Genomic DNA, 24211 nt, shown 5'->3' on the forward strand with positions numbered 1-24211 from the left:
CTAATAATTGCTCCCACAGTTGATTTCTTTACACCAAGCGATTTACCTATTGCAGATTCAGTTCCCAGCCTGGTGCAGGTCTACAATTTTGTCTCTGGTGTCTTTTGACAGCTCTTTGGTCTTGGGCATAGTGGAGTTTGGAGTGTGACTGACTGAGGTTGTGGACAGGTGTCTTATACCGATAATGAGTTAAAACAGGTAACGAGTGGAGCCTCGTTAGACCTCGTTAGAAGAAATTAGACCTTTTTGACAGCCAGAAATCTTTGCTTGTTTGTAGGTGACAAAATACTTATTTTCCACTCTAATTTGGAAATAAATTCTTTAAAAATTGAACAATGTGATTTTCTGTTTTTTTCACATTCTGTCTTTCATGGTTGAAGTTTACCCATGTTGACAATTACAGGCCCTTTGTAATCTTTTTAAGTTGGAGAACTTGCACAATTGGTGTTGACTAAATACTTATTTGTCCCACTGTATGCTGCATACTCCCGCCAGTAGTCTGGGAAAATATTAGCAGTGTGGTCGAGACATTTCGTAAGGAAAGCACATGTGACAAGCATAAACTAAGCTTTTTTAGTCCTAGTATGCAGTTTGACTGCTGTCATTTTGTATTTGTGTGTTTCACAGTCTCGTAGCTAAATTTGCAACATCGACTGTTCATTGTGGTTGTCCTTGCCCACATGGAAGGGCATTAGGGGAGAGCAGAGTTCGTTGTCCCATGAGTTAGTTGTCACACTTGCTATCACCATATCAATATTAAAATGATCATACTTGTGCCCTGAAAAAAAAATCTTCATTGTTTAAAAAAAAAAAAAAAAAAGTCACAAATCACCTTGAGGTGAGTAGTAATTACTTTTTAGTGGCATTTTTAAAAATAGTTTTCACTACTGTTTTTATGGGGTTTTACACAACAGGTTAGAGGTACCATGAAAAGGAATTAGGACAAAGCTGCAGTTTTTCACATTCTCTAACTAGCCAGTTGAATGCTACCTGTTAGCTTAGCTAATTTTAAAACAGTTGGAGTTTGTAGTCACACCATTAACAGTTCAAAGGATTTTTGTTACGTTGAAGCAAAAATGCAAATATGTTCTTTCATGTTTTTAACTGTGCTGGTTTGTGCAATGAGACTTTTTGCCTGGTCAAACAAATGTTAAATTAAAAATAATATGTATGAACCTGTTCCAATTCAATAAAAATGTAACAATGTAGTCTCATTACAGTTTCATGTTTATCAAGATAATGAATTGAAAACACACTTCAATTTCATTGCATTGTGATGAATATAAAGAAAATGACATTTAGGCAAGGCAAGGCAAATTTACTTACTGTATATAGCACAATCCAACACAAGGCAATTCAAAGTGCTTTACATCACATGAAGATCATAAAAATCACATTAAAATCAATAGATCGTAAAAACAAAGACAATCGAAATAGGAAATAAAATTATACATAAAAATCGCATTTGATCACGAATGGAATAAAAATAAATAAATATAAAATAAAACAAATACTACTACTACCGCTAATAATTGAAATCAGCAATGGAGATAAGCACAAGAGGAATAGAAAGCAAATAGATTGAAATATATAGGCAGTTATGGATATGCAGTGTTAAACAAAAGCGTTTTTAGCCCTGATTTAAAGGAGCTAACAGTTTTAAGTTAAAAGAGACAACCAACTCTTTTGTTGATTGATGGCTACACAATGGTGAATTCATTTAATTTGAGCTCTCTGAAAACTCAAATTTTGGCTTGTGTTACATAGGGGAAATTTTTTGACAAAGCAACGGCTTAGACCTTGAACTTTAAGGTTAGAAGTTGTTGCCACTTTTTTTCGGTAGCTTCACAGTAATCACTGCACGCTTGCAGACACTCATTATGATTTCAACCTCCTGTGCTCCTTGTTTTAACTCCTTCATTCACAAATTATTTATGTTTCACCTTTACGGGGCACTCATAAAATTCATTAGCTGCTATTGAAAGCGCTAGATATCCAACTCATTTTTACTGGGAGGGGCGAATGAACTCCAATCAAATGTCTAGCGCCACCAATGTCGCCGAATCATGAGCATTTACAGCCAGTCTTCCTGGTTTAAAGTAACAATATGCAGTGTTGTTAATCTTACTGAAAAAAAGTAATTAATTATAGTTACAAATTACTTCTCCCAAAAAGTAATTGCATTAGTAACTCAATTACCTGAATGTAAGAGTAATTAGTTACTTGGCAAAGTAATTGGTGATAATTACTTTTTTTTTTTCCCTAAAAAAAAAAACAAAAAAAAACAACAACAACAACAAAAAAAACATTGGCCACATTATGTGAAGTTTTTTGTGAAGGTTTTTGGTACAATTGGCCCGAGCCCAATTCTTTACCCTAATTTACCCTTTACCCTGAATCAACTGTTAAAAGTTGTTAAAATTGCTCCCATTATTGCATTAGTTCCCTTCTCTCTACTTTCAACATATGAAAGTTTTAAAACTGTTTCATCATGTAAAGATAGATTCAAGTCAAGATTTTGTCGATTTAGAAGTATTTTAGATAAAAAGTTACTTAGGTTTGCTAGGAAGAGGCGTCCTAAAAAGTCTACTGCTTTAAGATGGCGGCTGTTTACGAACGCATCTAGTGCCGTGTCTGTCATTTTGCATCTAGTTATATCTATATACAGTATCTGTGATATCTACCATGTCTACCATATCTACCATAAAATACGGGCGTAGTTTGTAGGCTATCGGCTACAACATGTATTATTGGAGCTACCTAGCATCGCATTTGCTAGGCGTCACAACTTTCTTGCCTCCTCCCCACTCCTGCTCTGCTCTGTCGTCTCGGTGAGTCCGTCTCCCTCAGACTTTTCGACCAATATAATAACGCATAGTAACGCATGCATTTCCGTCCTCAGTAACGGTAACGGCGTTGCCAAGATGAGAAAAGTAATTAATTAGATTACCCACTACTGAAAAAAGTAACGCCGTTAGTAACGCCGTTATATTGTAACGCCGTTATTAACAACACTGACAATAGGTAACTTTTCAACCTTTATAAAATATTTTCGTTACATTTGTGATAATATGTCGACTGAAAACTAGTTGGATGACACCTTTTTTACATCTTGAGGGGGTCTGTATCGCTTTCACTGACACTAATTAACTTTAAGGAGGGTGGCAGGTACAAAAATAATTCCAAACGTGCTGACTGCTTTACGGCATACGTCACTTCCCCTTTTCCCTATTCATTATAAAGACGGAAGTCGATGCGAACGCTTTTGCGCGAATGTTGTAAAGATGGTAGAGCAACAAAAGACAAAAAGTTTTGGGGAAGGGGAAGTTCAGAATTTTTGACATTAGGCTTAATCTTCGAGTTAGCGGGGGTTTCATTACCGTATTGGCCCGAATATAAGACGTTGTTTTTTTGCATTGAAATAAGACTGAAAAAGAGGGGGTCGTCTTATATTCGCGGTCTAGACATTAAACCCTTTCACGATGCTAGATGGCGCCAGATATCATTGACTGTCATGACAGATCTCAGCTACTCTCCCCATTCACGACGTTAAATGGCGCCGGATATCATTGAAGCAATGTTCTGTCATGAGAGATCTCAGCTTCTTTCAAGTTTAACCAGTTTGCAATTTTTTATTGCAATGTTTTTCCTTATTCAGATTTGTTTCAAGACTACAGTTACAGTTAGACTTCACTTTGATGGTTAATGCAGTTATTGCAATTTTGTTGTTTTATTACAATAGATTGGTTTATTTACATTTCAAAAACCAGAAACCATTCATTTACGAATGTGATTGCACTTTAGTTTACATATTTAAATGTTCAGATATTAAGAATTGAAGTAGGCAAAATAACATGCTTTTTCTCTCAAGTATATTGTTATAATCATTTGTTTCGGATGTACTGTAATTATTTTCTGTATATAAATCCATTTGGTGTTCAAAAAGTCTTTTTTTTCAAACACCACCTTAAAAAAAGAGGGGGTCGTCTTAAAATCAGGGCCGTCTTCGGGCCAAATGGTGGAGTTGATTTCAACAAATTCCGTGCAGTTTGTCAGTTATTTGTTAGCTTCAGGGCTACAGAGTAACTAAGCTAGCGTGAGTCAATGGTGCCTGCTTAGCGTGCCAATAAAAAACAATATTGTCAGATGTAACATAGTTAAATAAATTAAAAATGCAAATCATTGTTCGAAATAGTCATGCGGCCAAAACAATATCACACCTCACTGCGCTAAGCTGCGCGTGTTTGCACAAACTCAGCGCACAAGAAAATCGATGCAGCACGCAAAATAAAATTCAAAAGAAACATTATGTAATATCACTAGGACTACTGTCGGTGCCACAGCACGACACTCCTATAGCTGCGTTTGATACGGCAACGCGACGCTACCATTGGTGTGTTCCATACCCCAACGCGACGCTCTTATTGGTGCATTTGATACGACAACGCGACGCTCCCATTGGTGGGTTACTACAGCACAATTGTATACAGTTTTGAGGTGCATGACCTTGGTGGGTGCGGAAAAAAAAAAAAAAAGAGTGAAAAGTGAGTTAGACTCCTGTGCTAAATTACGGAAGCAAAATTCTGCTGCCAATTTTTGTAAACGCCACAGTGTTAATTAATATCTAATTTTTGGACTGATATAATCTAGTTAATTAGACCAACAAAATTGTTTTGTGTACGATTTTGTAACCTAACTATGAGCAACAGGTGTCTAGCCAATAATGTGACACAGTTCACTTCACTTATGCTACGCTGCCCATACGTGCCTTTCAGGTTAGCTAGCCAAAAACAGTGCAACGGAGTCGAGACACAAATGCTAACCCCTTATAATGGTGAAAGGAACGGACAGCGATGTACACACTTCAAGTCAAAGTAAAAAAGAAATGCGGTCCTTTTAAGATGGAATGGCTGTCAGAGTACAGTATGTGCAAATAGAAGAACAAGTGGTGAAACTGAGTGAATTTTTTTTTTTAACCTGTCCTGTATAGCTGCTTAGACAAGGAGAATATGAATCTTGAGTGTCCTTTTTGTTTGAACAGTTTTAATGTGGAAGTTTGATATTCTCCTATTGTGGTTGTTCATTATGTTTTATTTATTAACTCACCTATGCTAAGGGTGGCATGCCCTCTCCGGGTCGGGGATGAGATCCTGCCCCAAGGGGAGGAGTTCAAGTATCTTGGGGTCTTGTTCACGAGTGAGGGCAGGAAGGAGCGGGAAATTGACAGGCAGATCGGTGCAGCGTCTGCAGTGATGCGGACTCTGCAGCGGTCCGTTGTGGTGAAGAAGGAGCTGAGCCAAAAGGCAAAGCTCTCGATTTACCGGTCGATCTACGTTCCTACCCTCACCTATGGTCACGAGCTGTGGGTCGTGACCGAAAGAACAAGATCCCGGATACAAGATTAGAGATAGGGTGAGAAGCCCGGTCATCTGGGAGGGGCTTGGTGTCGAGACGCTACTCCTCCGCATTGAGAGGAGCCAGTTGAGGTGGCTCGGGCATCTGGTTTGGATGCCTCCTGGACGCCTCCCTGGAGAGGTGTTTCGGGCATGTCCCACCGGCGTGAGGCCCTGGGGTCGACCCAGGACACGCTGGAGAGACTATGTTGCTCGACTGGCCTGGGAACGCCTTGTAATCCCGCCGGACGAGCTGGCTGAAGTGGCTGGGGAGAGGGAAGTCTGGGCTTCCCTGCTAAAGCTGCTGCCCCCGTGACCCGACCCCGGACTAAGCGGAAGATAATGGATGGATGGACTTATGCTACAACTGGACCTTTTCTAGGCCAAAGCAGGACTCTTCCTATGGTTATAGCAGGACTCTCAAATATAACATAGTACAAATCTTATGAACAACGACATTTTTGTATTTTTCATTTTAAGTGGGCCAAATCAATTATATTAAAAGTAAACAAATACAAATTGCTGCTGTAATTTCATTCTTTGAATAAGCCATGTAATTTGCTATGATCCAAGGTTTTGAACAGGCGTGATACTGGTGTGTGGCCACAGCGTACACTCTGATGTTGCTCACAGTGGTTCTCAGTGTGCAGAGGGAGCTTGTGTGTCTGCTCAGACACATGAAAAATTAGAGGGAACTTTGGTCATCGGTGATTCTCATGCGTTCATATGTTGTTTTTTATTGGTATGCTAAGCAAGCACCATTGACTCGCGCTACCTTAGCCACCCCGGAGCCCTCAAACTTACAAATAACTGACAAACTGCTCAGAATTTGTTGAAATTAACTCCACCGACCAAATAAACCCCAGCTAACTCAAAGATTAAACCTCAAGCCAAAAATTCTGAACTATTTAAGGCAAAACAATACCGCTTTTGTCCACCGGCGTCACTAAAATCGACCAAAACTGAAAAAGTGTTTTATTAAATGAAATGACATGACATGAAATTAGTTAAAAACTGGGTGGTGGGGGACCGGGGTCAACTTAAGTGAGTTAATTGGGGCCATAACTAATTACTTTATATATTTTTAATTAATATTGTATATTTTAAAAATAAATATTATAAATATTATAATAATGATATAATGATAATTGCTAATATTTAGTTCTTTTTTTAATGACCAAAAAAGTCCCTTGCCATAAAAAAGTTTAAATGTCCTAACTGCCGACTTCTGAATAGCTGTCCGCTGTAGTGACTAGGGGTGTGACAAAATGGTGATATATCGTGATACTTTGTATCCCAAAAGGTTATCGATATGCTCCTGCCAATAATCGAGATATCGTTTTAAAAAGGTGTCAATGTCTATAAAAAGTTGCTACCAAAATCTTCCACCATAATAGTGTCTCAATTAACTCTAGGGCTGCATTGACGGTGCTCGACGCCCAATCTATTTAGACTGGGAACGTTCGTTCATTCGAAACCAGAGCATTCACAGTCATTCTGTCCGATTTTCAGGGCATTTAAAGGTCACTTGCTGTTCATTTTATGGCATTTACAGGTCATTTCCTGTTGAGTTTTAGTCACTGCCAATTCTTTTGGGTGATTCCCAGGTCACTTCCTGTTGTGTAACTCAAACTGAACAGGAAGAGACCCATAAAATACCCCAAATCAACAGGAAGTAACTGAAAATCAACAGGAAAATGACCTTAAATTGCCCAAAATGACCTCATTGCCTGGCTGCCACTAGCGGCCATAGACGTTCAATCTGTTTGAAGTGGGAGGGATGGCAGCAAATTCGTTCATTCGCTGCCACCAGTGTTGTTAATAACGGCGTTAGAATATAACGGCGTTACTAACGGCATTATTTTTTTTTCAGTAGTTAGTAATCTAATTAATTACTTTTCCCATCTTGGCAAAGCCGTTACCGTTACTGAGGATGGAAATGGATGGTCAATAAATCCTCAAGATAACATTTACATTATTAACATTCTTTCTGTGAGAAGGATCCACGGATAGAAAGACTTGTGACTTTGTGCATTGTGACTAAATATTGCCATCTAGTGTATTTGTTGAGCTTTCAGTAAATGATACTGCAGCCATGCCCAAATGCATGATGGGAAGTGCAACCATGACTGTGCTTAGTGCTACCAATTGATTTATGTTCTCTGTGTTGGGAAATAAAATAGGGTGTTAAGAAAAAGATAAATCACTACCTTGCTTCCCCACATTGCTTCTAACGATGTTTTTAATCGTAGGGAGAGGGATTTAAAGGTTTTAGCCATTTAAAACAAGGCTCCAAAGGCTGCCAAATTTCACTCTGCTCATTTTACGCTGCCCTTTAGTTCTCTATATAGATAAAACGGCGCCATTACAGATTGAGTGCGATAATGCGTGAGTGGGTATGCAGCGCATTCATTAATTGCGTTAAATATTTTAACATGATACATTTTTTAAAAAATTCATTATCACCATTATCGGGATAAATTTGATAACCCTACCATAAGCCTAAACTAAAGACTCTGGATAAGTGTAACATATTATGCCTGTAACGTTAAATACAATTAGAAAACGATTTAATAAAAAAAAAAAAAATGTCCGATATTTTTTTTGCCGATTCCGATACTTTGAAAATGACGTGATCGGACCTGATCTATCGGGACATCTGTATTAACAACACTGCGCCCTGAGTCTAGTTGAGTTTTGGGTAAAGAATTGGGCTAGGGCCAATTGTCCCAAAAAACCCTTTAAACGTTACATTGTGTGTCCTGTTTTTTTTTTTTTTTTTTTTTTTTTTTTTTTTTTTTTTGAGGAAAAAAACATGAAAATTATTACCAGTTACTTTGCCAAGTAACTAATTACTCTTACATTCAGGTAACTGAGTTACTAACGTAATTACTTTTTGGGAGAAGTCATTTGTAACTGTAATTAATTACTTTTTAAAACTAAGATTAACAACACTGGCTGCCACCCTCCCAGTTCAAATGGATTGGACGTGAATGAGTGATAAACTCATTCCAATTCACAGCAGAAGCTTGTTTTTCTGTTTATTAGTTGTTTGTAGAATATCCTAGAATGATTTCCTGACCAAAGTATCGATAATTGTTGTATCGCCGTATCGTCAGATCATCGTTATCGTGAGCTTTGTATCCCAAATCGAATCTTTTCTTGAGGTACCAAGAGGTTGCCACTCCTAGTGATGACCACTGTCCCTAAAAGGGTTAATTTAGGAACTGTTGCTTGGCCCCTGTCAGGCTCTTCAAACCCTGTCACAGCTGAGTTTGGCCTCACTCCTCCACTCTTGTTATTCTTCCTCTTGCTCCCTTCCCCCTCATAACAGTCTTTCCTTCTTCCTCTTGCTCTCTCTCTCTCTCATTCCGCACAGGGGTTGCCACACAACCACTTGCTTTGGACGCTCCTGATTGGCTGCTTTCTCTAGAAGGGGCGCGGCCTGTGTCAAACTGGCGACAGCTTTCAAGTGGTGAGCACAGCCTTTGCTGTCAGAGAGCCTTCATCCTTCCTCGGAGTCTCAAACGTGATCAGTCCGCTTATTAATCTCTCTTTCATGCCATACAAGAAGAGGAAGCAACCAAGAATTTATAGTTAATAAAATCTGAGCAGTTTTATCCTGTTCTCATCTACTTCCACCTCCTCGTTTTATTTTGATGAGCATCATTCTCGACTGCTCAAGAGAAGCAGGTCATCTGCACGGCAACGGCCTCAGGAGACAATAACGCTACCTAGCCTGCATAACCATCCACAGGACTGCGCCGTTTCTGTGCACATCCGCAGTGCGTGAGTGCACCGTGTGCACGTCGCAGCCCCCCACCGCATTGTTTGTGCGTGCGTGAGGAGGCTAATGCCCGCCGAAGTGTGGTCAGGGCCCGAGGAGGATGAGTCCGGCTATCGAGGCTCAGGCCCAGCGAGCCAAGGATGCAGAGATCCAGAAGCAGAAGATGCAGCAGCAACAGCAGCACCCGCAGTGCTACATGGACAAAGGGGTCATACTTGAGCCCTTCATCCACCAGGTGGGGGGGCATTCCTGCGTCCTACGCTTTGGAGAGCAGACCATCTGCAAGCCTCTCATCCCCCGCGAGCATCAGTTCTACAAGAGTCTACCTGCTGAGATGAGAAGGTTCACTCCCCAGTACAGAGGTAAACCTGTCACTCGGCTTCTTGGCATGTGTTTTGTGGTGCGTTTTGTTTACTGCTGCAAAGCGGAAAGAATTTTGACATAAGACCACAGGAGGGCGCTGAATCAAAGAAATCATGCCACATACAAATGGGACATGATGTCCCGTTTGTGTTGAGTTGGAGGTATGCACAGGTAAGTCAGATGAGCAAGCAGAGGCTGGTAGGCTACTATGTGTCAACTTGCACATGAAATGGATACGAAATGCCTCTGTGTTACTAGGGGAGTCACAAAACCTGAGCGTAAGCGCATAACATCTGATTGGATTTCTGATCTGTAACATTTGCATGCATCCAGAATACTGTAGGACTGGTTGAGCAAATCAGCCTACATGAAACCACAATTTGTTCCGCACCCTGAACAAGCTTTGCCAGTTTGAACAGACAGCTAATAAGAATTATTTTAAGCTTTCTTCTCTATGTGTCCTATTTGTCATACGCTTCTACATGCCTCAGGGCCACTACAGCTGTCATTGTTTGTACCCCCATCAAGAGAAATTATATGCACTGCAGGCCAAAAGTACTGGCACACCTGCAATTCTGTCAGATACTGCTCAATTTCTCCCACAAAATGATTGCAATTACAAATGCTTTGGTAGTAATATTTTCATTTATTTTGCTTGCAATGAAAAAAACACAAAAGGGAATCGGGAAAAAAAATTAAATCATTGTCATTTTATACAAAACTCCAAAAATGGGCCGGACAAAAGTATTGGCACCCTTTGAAAAATCATCTGATGCTTCTCTAATTTGTGTAATTAACGGCACCTGTTACTTACCTGTGGCACATAACAGGTGGTGGCAATAACTAAATCACACTTGAAGCCAGTTAAAATGGATTAAAGTTGACTCAACCTCTATCCTGTGTCCTTGTGTGTACCACATTGAGCATGGAGAAAAGAAAAAAGGCCACAGAACTGTCTGAGGACTTGAGAAGCAAAATGGTGAGAAAGCATGGGCAATATCGAGGATACAAGTCCAAAGACCTTAGTGTTCCAGTGTCTACCATGCGCAGTGTCATCAATAAGTGTAAAGCCCACGCACTGTGACTAACCTCCCTAGATGTGGACGTAAAAGAAAAATTGACGAGAGATATCAATGAAAGATTGTGTGGATGTTGGGTAAAGAACCTCGACTAACAGCCAAACAAGTTTAAGAAGTCCTGTAGTCCGAGGGTACAACAGTGTCAACCCGTACTATCTGTCGGCGTCTGAATGAAAAGGGACTGGAACCCCTGGAAGACCCCACTTCTGACTCAGAGACATAAAAAAGTCAGGCTGGAGTTTGCCAAAACTTACTTGATAAAGCCAAAAACGTTTTGGAAGAATGTTCTCTGGTCAGATGAGACAAAAGTACAGCTTTTTGGGAAAAGGCATCAACATAGAGTTTACAGGGGGGAAAAAACGAGGCCTTCAAAGAAAACATGGCGGAGGTTGCCTGATGTTTTGGGGTTGCTTTGCTTCCTTTGGCACTGGACTGCTTGACTGTGTGCATGGCATAATGAAGTCTGAAGACTACTAACAAATTTTGCTGCATAATGTAGGGCCCAGTGTGAGAAAGCTGGGTCTCCCTCAGAGGTCATGGGTCTTCCAGCAGGACAATGACCCAAAACACACTCAAAAGCACTAGAAAATGGTTTGAGAGAAAGCACTGGAGACTTCTAAAGTGGCCAGCAATGAGTCCAGACCTGAATCCCATAGAACACCTGTGGACAGATCTGAAAATGGTAGTTTGGTGAAGGCACCCTTCAAATCTCAGAGACCTGGAGCAGTTGGCCAAAGAAGAATGGTCTAAAATTCCAGCAGAGCATTGTAATAAACTCATTATTGGATACCGGAAGCGGTTGTTCGCAGTTATTTTGTCTAAAGGTTGTGCTACCAAGTATTAGGCTATGGGTGCCAATAATTTTGTCCGGCTCATTTTTGGAGTTTTGTGTAAAATGATAATGATTTAGTTTTTGTTTTTTTTCATTCTCTTTTGTGTTTTTTCATTGCAAGCAAAATAAATGAAGATATTACTACCAAATCATTTGTAACTGCAATCATTTGCTGGGAGAAATTGAGCATTATTTGACAGAATTTCAGGAGTGCCAATACTTTTGGCCAGCACTGTATATAATGTCAAAGTCCCCTCTATAAGCTGTATTTTCATTTTTATGTTAAAAAAAAAAAATGGAATTACACGAGAAAAAAAGGGTGGGAAAAAATCCAACTTATCTTTTTCGTCTGTTTTGTTGCTCTGCCAGCATTGGTTGGTTCTCCGTCAGCATCTTTGCCACCTTATCTTCATTCTCACGTTCTTTCTCTGTCGCTCTCTACCCTTCAAATTTACCATGTTTGCATCTTTGCAAAGAGGGAATATTGGGAAAGTTTAGAATTTCTTTTACAGTATTTACTGTTTTGCAGTAAAAATGTTTTCCGTTTGGTACACATTATGTCTATTCTGCGTATTGAAAGCCTGTGTGTGCTGTGGGAATAAATGGTATTCTAATGTCACTTTTGTAATTTGCTGTCTTATGTGTTTGGACTCAACTTTTTCAATTGTCTAGAGTAGGCATGTGACGGTATGAGATTCTGATGGTATGATAACCTTTGGCAAAAATATCACAGTTTCACGGTATTGCAATTACAGCTAAAAAAAATGTTACTTTGAGATATCTGGGTTTTTAAAAAAACTTTTTCCCAATGAAAAGGATTTTTTATTTATAAAAACATATTAGCAAATAGCAATATAAGCATAATGTCAGTTAAAATATATGAAAAAAAACCAACAAATATTCTAAATAGAATTAAAATAAATGGAGTCCTCTAGGTGAGCCTAAACCCACAGCCACAGCTCAACATTATTACCCTCAGAACAAAAATAATTGAATTATTTTCCATTAAAAGCACGTGCGTATGATTCGTATCATGTATACATTATACACACACTTTTTCTCAACACAGACACTTGCCAGAGAGAAAAAAAAACTGCCTATTTTACCACCTCTAGACACACTAAACACGCTGGAGCTAACTCTCGTAGCTGGTGGGAAACGTTCATGACAGTTTTTACCAAACTTTAATTTTGTATGTATGCGAAATCATATTGGAGATATTGCCTCCTCGGCAGCCACTCTCCGCAAACATGTTTTACATGTCGGTTGGCCCTCCTCCTCCAAGCCGCTGCCGCCTGTAACTTTTCTGAAGCCGAAGTATTCCCATACCAGCGATTTTATTTTCTTCAATAGGGGAAAAAGTTCAAGCGTTTCACCTCCTCCAGCCATCGTGTAGCACAACTAACTCACTGTCACTAAGCAACAACCGACGGGAGGGTTGAGCCTTGCAGCTTCAAGCAGGGGATTTTCCCCAGCATTTTCTGGACATAAAAAATAGCTAATACCTTAAGGATGGCGTGACGGAAAATTTTTGCGGTTTTGAAACCTTAACATTTTCATACCATGGTATACCTTGAAACTGGTAATCGGCACATGTCAAGAAGATTTCTGTCTTCCATTTGTTCTTGTATCAACATTGTTATTACATTTATTGAATATAAATTAGGGCTGTCAAAATTATCGCGTTGACGGGCGGTAATTATTTTTTTAAATTAATCACGTTAAAATATTTGACGCAATTAACGCACTTGCCCCGCTCAAACGGATTAAAATGTACAGTACAGTGTAATGTCCGCTTGTTACTTGTTTTATGGTGTTTGGCGCCCTCTGCTGGCGCTTGGGTCCAACTGATTTTATGGGTTAGTACCATGAGTGAGCATAGTGTAATTATTGACATCAACAATGGCGAGCTACTAGATTATTTTTTGATTGAAATTTTTACAAATTTTAATAAAACGAAAACATTGAGAGGTTTTAATATAAAATTTCTATAACTTGCACTAAAATTTATCTTTTAAGAACTACAAGTCTTTGAATGTTAATAATGTTAATGCCATCTGGTTGATTTAATGTTATAATAGACAAATACAGTACTTATGTACCGTATGTTGAATGTATAGCCGTCTTGTGTCTTATCTTTCCATTCCAAGAATAATTTACAGAAAAATATGGCATATTTTATAGATGGTTTGAATTGTGATTAATTACGATTAATTAATGTTTAAGGTGTAATTAACTCGATTAAAAATTTTAATCGTTTGACAGCCTTAATATAAATGCCTAGTATTTACAGTACCACTGACTGGCATGACATTGTACTCACCTTCTTTCAGGTGTAGTGTCTGTAAGCTTTGAGGAGGATGAAGAAGGGAACCTCTGCCTCATCGCATACCCCCTCCACAGCGACCCGGCGGCTGACTTGGAGAACAAGGACCCCTCGACCGATAGCGAGCCAAAGAGCAAGATGCTAAAGTGGGGCAATGTCGTGACATCCTCGCCGCTTGTGGAAAGTGAAAACCTCAGCAAAGAGGGACGAAGCCGCCACTCACGCAAAGACAAGAGGTGAAAAGCAAGAATTTATTATTGTTGTTGTTATTTTCAGGTGGCAGATAATACATTCACCACTCCAAATGAACACTTTACACGTAGAGCCTACAGCAAAAAAGGCTTCATAACTGAACACTAGCTCCATGAAAAGTGTCAAATCACTTTAACATTGTTCCTTGGCACTGTCAGGGAAAACGCGGGCAGGAGGTGGTGTGTGGACCCAAATGCAGGGAAAGGGAGGCGAGGCAGGTAGACGGTGCAAAAATGATTTAATTAAGGCAAGCAAAAAACAAAGTATCAACAAATAATGTGGAGATCCCAAAAAACGCAGCAAACAAAATTCAGGTCACTAACAAAAGGGTGGGTATTAAAAACTTACTGAGGCGAACACGAGGGCTTGGAGAAAACTGACGAGAACAGGTTCGGACGTGCACATGGACATTGACAATGACGCAACAAGGAGTGAAAAGAAACTTGGAGCTTATATACACACACAGACAAGGGGTAACGACACATCGAGGAACAGGTGAGCACAGGAGGATGCAGGTTGGAGGATACACTAGGAGGAGGCACAACAGGTGAAATCAATGGGCAATCACAGGGACAAGTCACACTACGAGAAAACCAACACAAAACCTAACAGGCACAGTGATAGCACGGCATGGTGCTACAGTAATAATTTTATAGAATGGGATGTAGCACAAAAAAAATATTATGCATTTGATGAATTCCCCCTGCCTACTGCCCGTAGTTAGCTGGGATAGGCTCCAGCACCTCCGCGACCCTCGTGAGGAAAAGCGGCATGGAATATGAATGAATGAATGAATGATGAATTCCACAAATAATACTGTATGGGCGCCTTTAAAAGAAAAGAAAAAAAGCTACAAATGGGTGAATTTGTGAATACTGATCGTAAATATGTGGGGGTTCACTCTGACTGGTAACAGATAATAGAATGCCACCAATGTGTAAGGTTCTAATGACATGCAGGGACTGGTGTGTGAAGTACATCTATGACTTGTTTTATTGTGTTGAAAGCAATTAACACTTGCTGACAAGTCTGCCTCACCAGACGATGCAGTGACTCATCTGATTGTAGGATGACATATGTCACTATGTGAGAGAGCACACAGCTGCCCGCTGCTTCGAGTTCCGCTTAAAAGGCAAAAACAGATAAATGCCAGGTCTCATTTTACAATGCTGATGCAGCGAATTCCCAGGAACCGTGTGTGAAAGAGACTTAGACTCTTGAACTCTTTAGCGTGTCATGTATTTCATGAAATATCACTGTATATTTTTGAAGTGATTAAAATTATGCTGAAGAGTATTTCTCCTCCTCTATCCAGTGTTCTCAAGCTACAGGAAGACATGGAATTGGAGTGGCTTCAGCAGGCTGAGGTTCTGTACTACCGCCTGGAGCGCAGCCACAGTAATGCTGTCCCGCAGCTCAAACACAACCCTTGGAGCCTCAAGTGTCACCAGCAGCACCTGCAAAGGATGAAGGACAACGCCAAGCACCGCAATCAACACAGTATCCTTTTTATACCAGCGGCACAATGTCACAAATGACAAATGTGTTAATGAAATGGCACGTGACAGACCGCTTTTTATAGCATACACACAATGGCTTGGTGAAGACCTGAGGCCTGCTGTCTAACACAATATCCATCAAGCAATGTCTACGTCCCTTGGTGTCACCTTACTAAATTGCACCCTTCATGGATTGTTATGACCTTGTCACTGACACGAGACACAACATTAAAGAGTCATGGCTGTGCACATGTCTCAAGAAGCTAAAAATCAAAGATTGTTTTTTTTTTAGCAAGTAAATTGACTCCGTAAGATACAAGAAGACCAAATTCATACACATAAAACTGAAGACAGCATTCTCTAAATTTATCATTTCTATTCTTTCTAAGTTTGTTTCATTACATTTGTGAAGTGATTTTTCCAGTGGTGCCTCCAGAAATTTTTCATAGGGGTGGCCAGATGGGGCCACTTAAAATCTTGGGTTGGCCAAAACTAAAAGCTATAATTTCAGGTTTTCATTATATCATTGCAGTAAAAAGGTCAGGGGAAAACTGTCAGAAAGACTTAAGGACACAGCTACTGATATACTTTGGTGTATTGTGTAATATTTGATGTTACTAATGATTTAATATGCATAGTCCATAACTGTCCAGTCAACATTTTGAGTTCCACAACAATTCTGTTTTATTGTGTTATGTATATATTAGGCATAAGGTGTACATTTAACTAGGGCTGTCAAACGATTAAAATTTTTAATCGAGTTAATCACAGCTTAAAAATTAATTAATCGTAATTAATCGCAATTCAAACTATCTCTAAAATATGCCATATTTTTCTGTAAATTATTGTTGGAATGGAAAGATAAGACACAAGACGGATATATACATTCAACATACTGTACATAAGCACTGTATTTGTTTATTATAACAATAAATCCACAAGATGGCATTAACATTATTAACATTCTTTCTGTTAAAGGGATCCACGGATAGAAAGACTTATAAAAATGTGAGTTTGTATATTGTGACTAAATATTGCCATCTAGTGTATTTGTTGAGCTTTCAGTAAATGATACTGTAGCGACTTAACTGTTCTGCCCAAATGCATGATGGGAAGTGGTGCAACCAGGACTGTGTGTGGTGGCTGCAAATGCTATATCTTCTCTGCGTTGGGTACACTACAGGGTGTTAAGAAAAAGATCAAGTCCTGTCATTCTTCTCCACGTTGCTTCCCACAATATTTATAGTTGCTGTGGGAGAGATGACAAAGCTTTTGCCAATTAAAAGCACGGCCCCAATGAATGCATGTATCTACTCCACTCACTTGACACTGCCTCTTATCTCTGTATATAAGTAAAACGGTGCCATTGTAGGCTGTTTGCAGCAATGCGTGAATGAGTCGTACAGCGAATGCGTTAATTGCAATAAATATTTTCACGTGATTAAGTTAAAAAAAATAATTACCGCCCGTTAACGCGATAAATTTGACAGCCCTACATTTAACAAAACAAAGAAAATGCATTAATTCGGGATGAAATGCATAACTGATGCTACAACAATCTAACGATATACTGGCAAGCAGGGTGGCCAGTAGGGTGGCCAACCAATTTATAGGGGGTGGCCATGGCCACCCCTGGCCACCCACTGGTGGTGCCACTGGATTTTTCATTAAATTTATAACTCATTACCCATATACGTAGTACAGTAATTTTCGGACTATAAAGCGCATTTGACTATAAGCCGCTACCCACCTAATTTTTTACATGAAAATGGCATTTGGTCATAGATAAGCCGCACCGAACTATAAGCCACAGCTGTCCTCACTGTATTATGGGATATTTACACCAAAAGATATTAATTGATAACACTTTATTTGACAGCGGCATCTTAAAACTGTCCAAGACCAAATGAACTATCATTTGAACCAATTGACTGCAAAGCTTCATTGCTTTAAAAAAGCTTCATTTGGTCATCCCTGATACCCTAAGGTAGACAGTCAACCTCTGCTGCCAACTGCTTTCAACTCTGTTTTCGTCCAACATGCCTCCTAGCATGCATTGCAGCACTACAGATGTAAATAACAATCAAAATTCATGTTCTGTGCTAATTATTTCTTCAGTTACTGTTCCAGTTGTTTCATGCCAGTTATGGTATCTAGTAACTTGTTATTTGACAGCAACCTCATAAGACTGTCATAAGACCAAATGAACCACCATGTAGCCTTGAACCCATTGGCTGCAAAGCATCATTACTTCAAGAAGCTCCATTTGGCCATCACTACTCCCTTGATGGAGACAGTCAACCTCTGCTGCCACCTGATGTCAACACTGTTTTCGTCCAACATGCCTCCTAGCATGCATTGCAGCGTTACAGATGTAAAGTTGGACATAAATTGAGTTAGTGACATAATTTGCCGGATGACACTTAATGACATCTCTCATATGCATTAATTAATGCCCATTAATTGTGTCATGTCATGATGGTCTTATGGCAGTCTTACTGTATGATGCCACTGTCAAATAAAGTGTTACCTATGAACCCAAATAAATCAACAAATAAGCTCCACTGAACAACAGGCCACAGGATTCAAAATGACGGAAAAATGTAGCGACTTTTGTCCCAAAATTATGGTACATGTATTGTATTTAAGAAGTATGTGTTGTGGTAGTTAGTAAAAAAAAAAAAAAAAAGATGATCACGTTTCAGTGCCATTGACGCCTATTGATGGCCAATTCATTTTCCATCAATGGCGGCCAAACAATTAATAATAAATCTGAGTCTCTGGAACTAAACAAAATAATATATTGTTTGTTTTACTGATCATTGTGTGAAATTCACACCACAGTTTCTTCACACTTTTCCTTGACTCATGGTGCCAGAATTTATCCTGTTGGAGAACCTCACGTGGCAGCACACTGTGCCATGCGTGTTGGACTTAAAGATGGGCACGCGCCAGCACGGAGATGACGCCTCAGAAGAGAAAAAGGCCGTTCAGATCCGCAAGTGCCAGCAGAGCACTTCGGCGTCGATAGGAGTTCGACTGTGCGGCATGCAGGTACCTACATATAAAAACACAAAAGCCCCACAAAGTACCTTATGTTCTCTCTCAATTATCGCAAATATATTAAAGTTCCTTTTTGACATATAGTGTACTGTAATAATGATATGGTAATCATTTGTATTACTGTAATTTTCAGACGATAAACCGCTACTTTTTACCTTCACTTTGAATCTTGGGCCTTATAGTCCAGTGTGGCTTATTGATTTATTTGGAATAATAGGTAACACTTAATTTGATAGCGGCATCATAACACCGCCATAAAACTGTCATAATTATGAAATGACATTATCGTGGGCCTTAATGAATGCTTATGACAGATGTCATTAAGTGTCAAATTATGTAACCCCATTTATGTCCAGCTCGGATCTTTTACATCCATTCAAAAATGAGATAATTTGCCAGATGATACAAAATGACCTCCATTATTTACTGTAGCGTTGCAATGCATGCTAGGAGGCAAGTTGGACGACAAAAGTGTTGAGAGCAAGTGGCAGCAGAGGTTGACTGTCTACCCTAAGGGAGCAGTGATGGCCAAATGAAGCTCCTTGAAGCAATTAAACTTTGCAGCCAATTGGTTCAAAGCTTCATGGTGGTTCATTTGATGTCATGAAAAACCCTAGTCTTACGATGCCGCTGTCAAATAAAGTGTTACCAGTTAATATCTTTTGGTGTAAATATCCCATAATGCAGTGAGGACAGCTGCGACTTATAGTCCTGTGCAGCTTATCTATGAACAAATGCCGTTTTCGTGTCAAATTTGATGGTTGGCGGCTTATAGTCAGGTGCGCCGAAAATTACGGTACTTTATTTATTATTAATATATAAGATATAAGATATTGATATATAAATTGTGATTGGTAAAATATTGTAATGCAAATGATTGACTATGGTGACTGGTGTCCGTTGTAGCTCAAAAGCAGAAGATTTCAATTTATAGCTCAAATGGAGACAATTTGCTGTTTTTTTCCTTTTGTTTTTTAAAATTCAATACGCTTAACAAACAAGGCCTACCAGCTGAACCTCACATAATCAAGCAACAGTCAGCGGAAGCTTGGGAAACTCCCTCTGAAGAAAAACAACATTTTGTTCAGATTATGCTGAAGACTCTTGTATTAATACATTTAGCACAAATGCTTGCCCTGGTTGAGACTGTTGTTTTAACTTTTGCATGGTATTCATATTTGTACAGTATGTATGCATGATGATTGTGCTGCATACAATTTCAAAAAGCACCATGATTTTGTTTATCCTACCAGGTGTATCAGTCTGACACGGACCAACTGATGTTCATGAACAAGTACCACGGCCGTAAACTCACCCTGTCAGACTTCAAGGAAGCTTTGGTCCAGTTCTTCCATAGTGGACGGCGCCTGCGTCACGAACTGCTGTCTCCGGTGCTGCGCCGGCTCCGGGACATGCAGGCCGCTCTCGAGGCCTGCGAATCATACCGCTTCTACTCCAGCTCTCTACTCATCATCTACGATGGAGCCCCCCACCGAAAGCACACGCGCCGACGCACCGAGGGCGGGCTCTCTGAAGAAGACGAAGAGGAAGAGGATGAAGAGGATGATGTTGCGGAAGCAGAAGCGGATGAGGAGGAAGACATAGGGGTAGCGGGTGCACTCGGTTTTCCCCATGGTCCTTCCATTTCTGCCGAGGACAGCATCAGTTATACCAGTAGCGGCAGCGGCTGCCCGTCCCGCATGGCTCCACGCAGCCCAGTAGTGGATGTGCGGATGATAGACTTTGCCCACACCACCTGCAGACATTACCGCGAGGACAGCGTGGTCCATGAGGGCCAGGATACGGGATACATCTTTGGCCTGCAGAATCTGATCAACATTATCTCCGAGCTGGAGAACCACAGTTCGGGCTAGGTGCTCAATGCTTTGGGAGAAGCTCGCCAGTCACCAATGCTGTGTTCAGAATCATTCTCTATCCAGATGACTATTTCGCAGTGCTATTCAAATATGTAGTGAGAGTATACTCATGAAGGGTTTCTGAATCTGAGCTAGGGCACATAATGTTAGCCTGATAGCATAACAATCTAAGCATTTTTGGAACATTTCTGAAAACAAGGGGAAAGAAACGTATTAAACAGGCGCTAAGGCGATGTTCATACTGCAGGTCTTAATTCACAATTCCGAAATTTTATCATATCTGTTTTTTTGGGATGCCTGTTCAGACTGCCTTTGTCAATTGAGCTCATTCAAGTATTATGCATGCGCAGTCATTCGCAGTCCGACACATGCGCAGAAACATCAAAACAAGTAACTACACATGCTGGCATTCCAGGGTGATCATATTTCGATTTTCAAAAAGAGGACACAAATAACACAAATAATGATCCCCGTTTAGTCTTGTATACAAAGTTTATATGGATTGATAGAACGCATACACGCACTGTGCGTGCATGACGCCCTGAGTCGGCCATGTAAGCAATATTGAAATATTGCTCATTTGGTGCACAGAAAGAAAATCTAGCATTATCAGGCTTATCCTTTTCTTGATTTTATTTTATTTTTATGACTGTGGTCAAGCCCGCCTCCTGTGTAATAGCCGAAATCAAGTTAGGCGCTAACACTAATGCACAGCTACATCGCTGCCATCCTGCCTGCCACTCTTGCTCTTTACTGACGTAATTGCCGCATGAATTTGGGAGACTTGACAGTTCAGATCGCCGCAAAATTCTGGGAAATTTGGCACACATCGGATCTAAACCACATACGAAAGTGACCCAGATCGGATATGAGATTGTCCAGTTCTATGCGACTTGGCACATTTAGACCATCAAGACTTGAGTCGGAAAAACACGAAAAATCGGATTTGTGCAGTATGAACCAAGAAGTATGCAGTATGCAGAAGTAAGCAGTATGAACCAACCATTCTTATGAACTAAGAATCCAGTTGCCTCGACCCAACATTGGCAGATTATCATGATCTGGATGACAGTAAATCGTCAAACACATATAGAAAATAACATTTCTTTTGCAATTATATTGGAATTTTTAATTGATATATTGTGTAAGTAAATTCAAAATTACTTAAGTAATACTGCTTTTTTGTGTAATATTTTAAGACCAAAAAAAGGCATCAATACATAAGTTGCTTATGTACCTTGCGCTATCTAGTGGCGACCATTTTATTTCTTCGGCCTGTCATCATACATCACTGGCAAGTGAGCAAATTGGATCATTTTAAATGGCACACACAAATACGTGTATGTTGTGCCCTCACCTAGTAGAAATGATTACGAATACAGCATATGTCTGAACGTTCAATGCTAACTGGACTACACTAGCAAGGTCCCCTTCTTGTTTGTTGGTGCTTCGCTATGTTTTGTCCCGTTGTCCGTTGTTGGGTTTGCGTAACACAGCAGATGTCGCATTTGTCCTTGCGCTTTAACAAGACTCAAAAAAGGCGGACTTGCAAAAGAATGCTAGAGAATTGTTTCCATTTCCAAAGAGAGCCTAAAGACTTTTGCACACAAACTGTACATGCACTCAAACAGCTGTGGTGAGTGTGTGTCGAGACAAGCTTATGAGTTCTACTGTATTTGTATGCAAAGAGAAGACTACAAAGACTATATTGATAAATATCAGAGAAAGAAGTGAGAGACTTATTTATTTATTAGACAAGTCCCATTGAATAAGCAATTTCTTCAAAAGTATAAAGGGAGAGTACTACATTCCATGTTATTACAATAATGATATTCATTAGTATTGTTACATGACATGTTTGGATACATCATTGTTGCATATCTGTTTGTTTGTTTTGTCGATGGGAAAGAATTAAAGTCTTTGGTTTGTGCTAACGTTTATTTGTTCATGCTTGTTTGGTCAGAGTCAAATATAATTTTGATGCTATCGTATTCCATGTTTGGGTCCCAATGCAGAGTTTAAAGCCAGCGGTATGTATGAGGTTAGAAAGTGTGAATGCATTAGGGAAGAACCATTAATATCACCGCAAATGGAAAATATGACATTGCAATTTAATACAAGTCAGTGAGCGGGTCAACCTGGCACATGATAGCGCACGTCCTTTCAAGATGAGGTGGAAGTATGGATCGGTTTCATTATATATTTTTAATGTATCTAGCGTTTACATTTTTAAACAGTGACTAAAGAAAACTAAATGTGTAGAATAGAAAATGGATCATATTTGGGTTTTATGTACTTTTTCCAATACACACAAATCATTTTTAAGTAAAAGGTTTTTAATTTATTTCCAGTTAAATTATGACAAAAACATTACATTCAAATGAAAAAATGTGTTCTTTTTACTTGCATGGATAAAATTAAAATTGGAGGTGAACGGGCATGTAGAATTATGCATCACTTTGCATGCTCCTCATTAAAATTAAACTCATCATGACTCGTGGAAGAGTTGACACATCATTAAAAATATAACATTTTAGGTACTACTGTAAATAGGTGTATTCTTTTTAGCTGTGGCTAAAGATGCACAATCCTCTTTTCTGCTCAGAAAAGGGTGATGTAATCACTGTGAAACAGAGGTTCTGTCAGACAGAATGACGGCAGGATGAGCATCATCTTCAGCCAGTCCTGGTCGCCTCTAACCAGTCTGAGACGCACACAAACACACAAGCAGATGAGGTTTTACACAGAGCAGCATCAATCCTCAGATATGCTCAGGGCCAGTTGTAGGCAGGCATAGACATTTAACATGTGATCACCCCTGGAGGAGCGTGGTTGTCGTGCGCATGCTCAGTAGCGCTTTGGATATCAATTCGACCGGGATACCCATTCGTCAGAACACCGGCCTCGGTTATGCTAAGTAGTATGCTAAGATCAAAGTTAATGTCAACCCTAGAGTGCATTACTACTACATGTGGAGCTGGACTTTTTAAAGTTGAAAATGACATCACAAAGCAACATTCTTTATATTTAAAATGGGGAAAAAATGATTTGTATAATAATGTTTTTTATTTTTATTTTATTTATAATATTCATCAACTTTAGAGTGTTATTGTGGGCCATAACCAACGTAATTCTTTTTTTTTTTTTTTTTTTTTTTTTTAAATTATATTTTATTTTTGGTTTTGTTTTTTTGACAGTGTATTAATTGATTTATTCATAAACACAATTTAAAAAATCATGCTTATTAATACAAAAATAATAATATAATTATATTGGGGGAAGAATTATAGTTGAGACTTAGTGTCCACCTACAGTAGGTGGGTGGACATCACATTTTGAGTCATGTAGGCCACCACCTACATGACCCAAAATGGGATGTCCACCTGTGTAGATGCCAGTTCATTATGAGGCTAGTTTTTTTGTTAAATTACCTTAAACTAGGGGTGCCCAAGTCCGGTCCTCGATAGCCCCTATGCAGCTTGTTTTCATTGTCTCCCTACTCCCACACACCTGAATCAAACAATCAGGATCGTTATCAGGCTCCTGCAGAGCTTGCTGATAAGCTGATCATTTGATTCAGGTGTGTTAAAAAAAGGGAGACATGGAAAACAAGCTGGATAGGTGCTCTCGAGGACCGGACTTGGACACCCCTGCCTTAAACAGTCACTTGCCCTATTAAGGGTTAAGAAAGACTATATTATGTGCCAAGGATTCTTCTGTCACCCACTATGCTGAAGACT

At 39.6% G+C, this 24211-nt stretch overlaps 1 protein-coding gene across 1 annotated transcript; it reads left to right on the forward strand.

Annotated features, from left to right (window-relative positions):
- The first annotated feature begins 8856 nt into the window (after positions 1-8856).
- LOC130922289 (inositol hexakisphosphate kinase 2-like) lies at positions 8857-22405 on the forward strand. Its single transcript, XM_057846972.1, has 5 exons — positions 8857-9542; positions 13788-14016; positions 15348-15532; positions 18410-18585; positions 19848-22405. The coding sequence occupies exons 1-5, from the start codon at positions 9281-9283 to the stop codon at positions 20466-20468; spliced, it is 1473 nt and encodes a 490-aa protein (XP_057702955.1). The 5' UTR covers positions 8857-9280; the 3' UTR covers positions 20469-22405.
- The last annotated feature ends 1806 nt before the right edge of the window (positions 22406-24211 follow it).

The sequence above is a fragment of the Corythoichthys intestinalis genome, chromosome 9, assembly GCF_030265065.1.
Source record: "Corythoichthys intestinalis isolate RoL2023-P3 chromosome 9, ASM3026506v1, whole genome shotgun sequence".
Lineage (NCBI taxonomy): Eukaryota > Metazoa > Chordata > Actinopteri > Syngnathiformes > Syngnathidae > Corythoichthys > Corythoichthys intestinalis.

Coding starts and splice junctions, on each gene's coding strand:
- LOC130922289 (XM_057846972.1), top strand. CDS start 9,281: ATGAGTCCGGCTATCGAGGCTCAGGCCCAGCGAGCCAAGGATGCAGAG. Junction 9,543..13,787: donor GTTCACTCCCCAGTACAGAG/GTAAACCTGTCA, acceptor ACCTTCTTTCAG/GTGTAGTGTCTGTAAGCTTT. Junction 14,017..15,347: donor CACTCACGCAAAGACAAGAG/GTGAAAAGCAAG, acceptor TCCTCTATCCAG/TGTTCTCAAGCTACAGGAAG.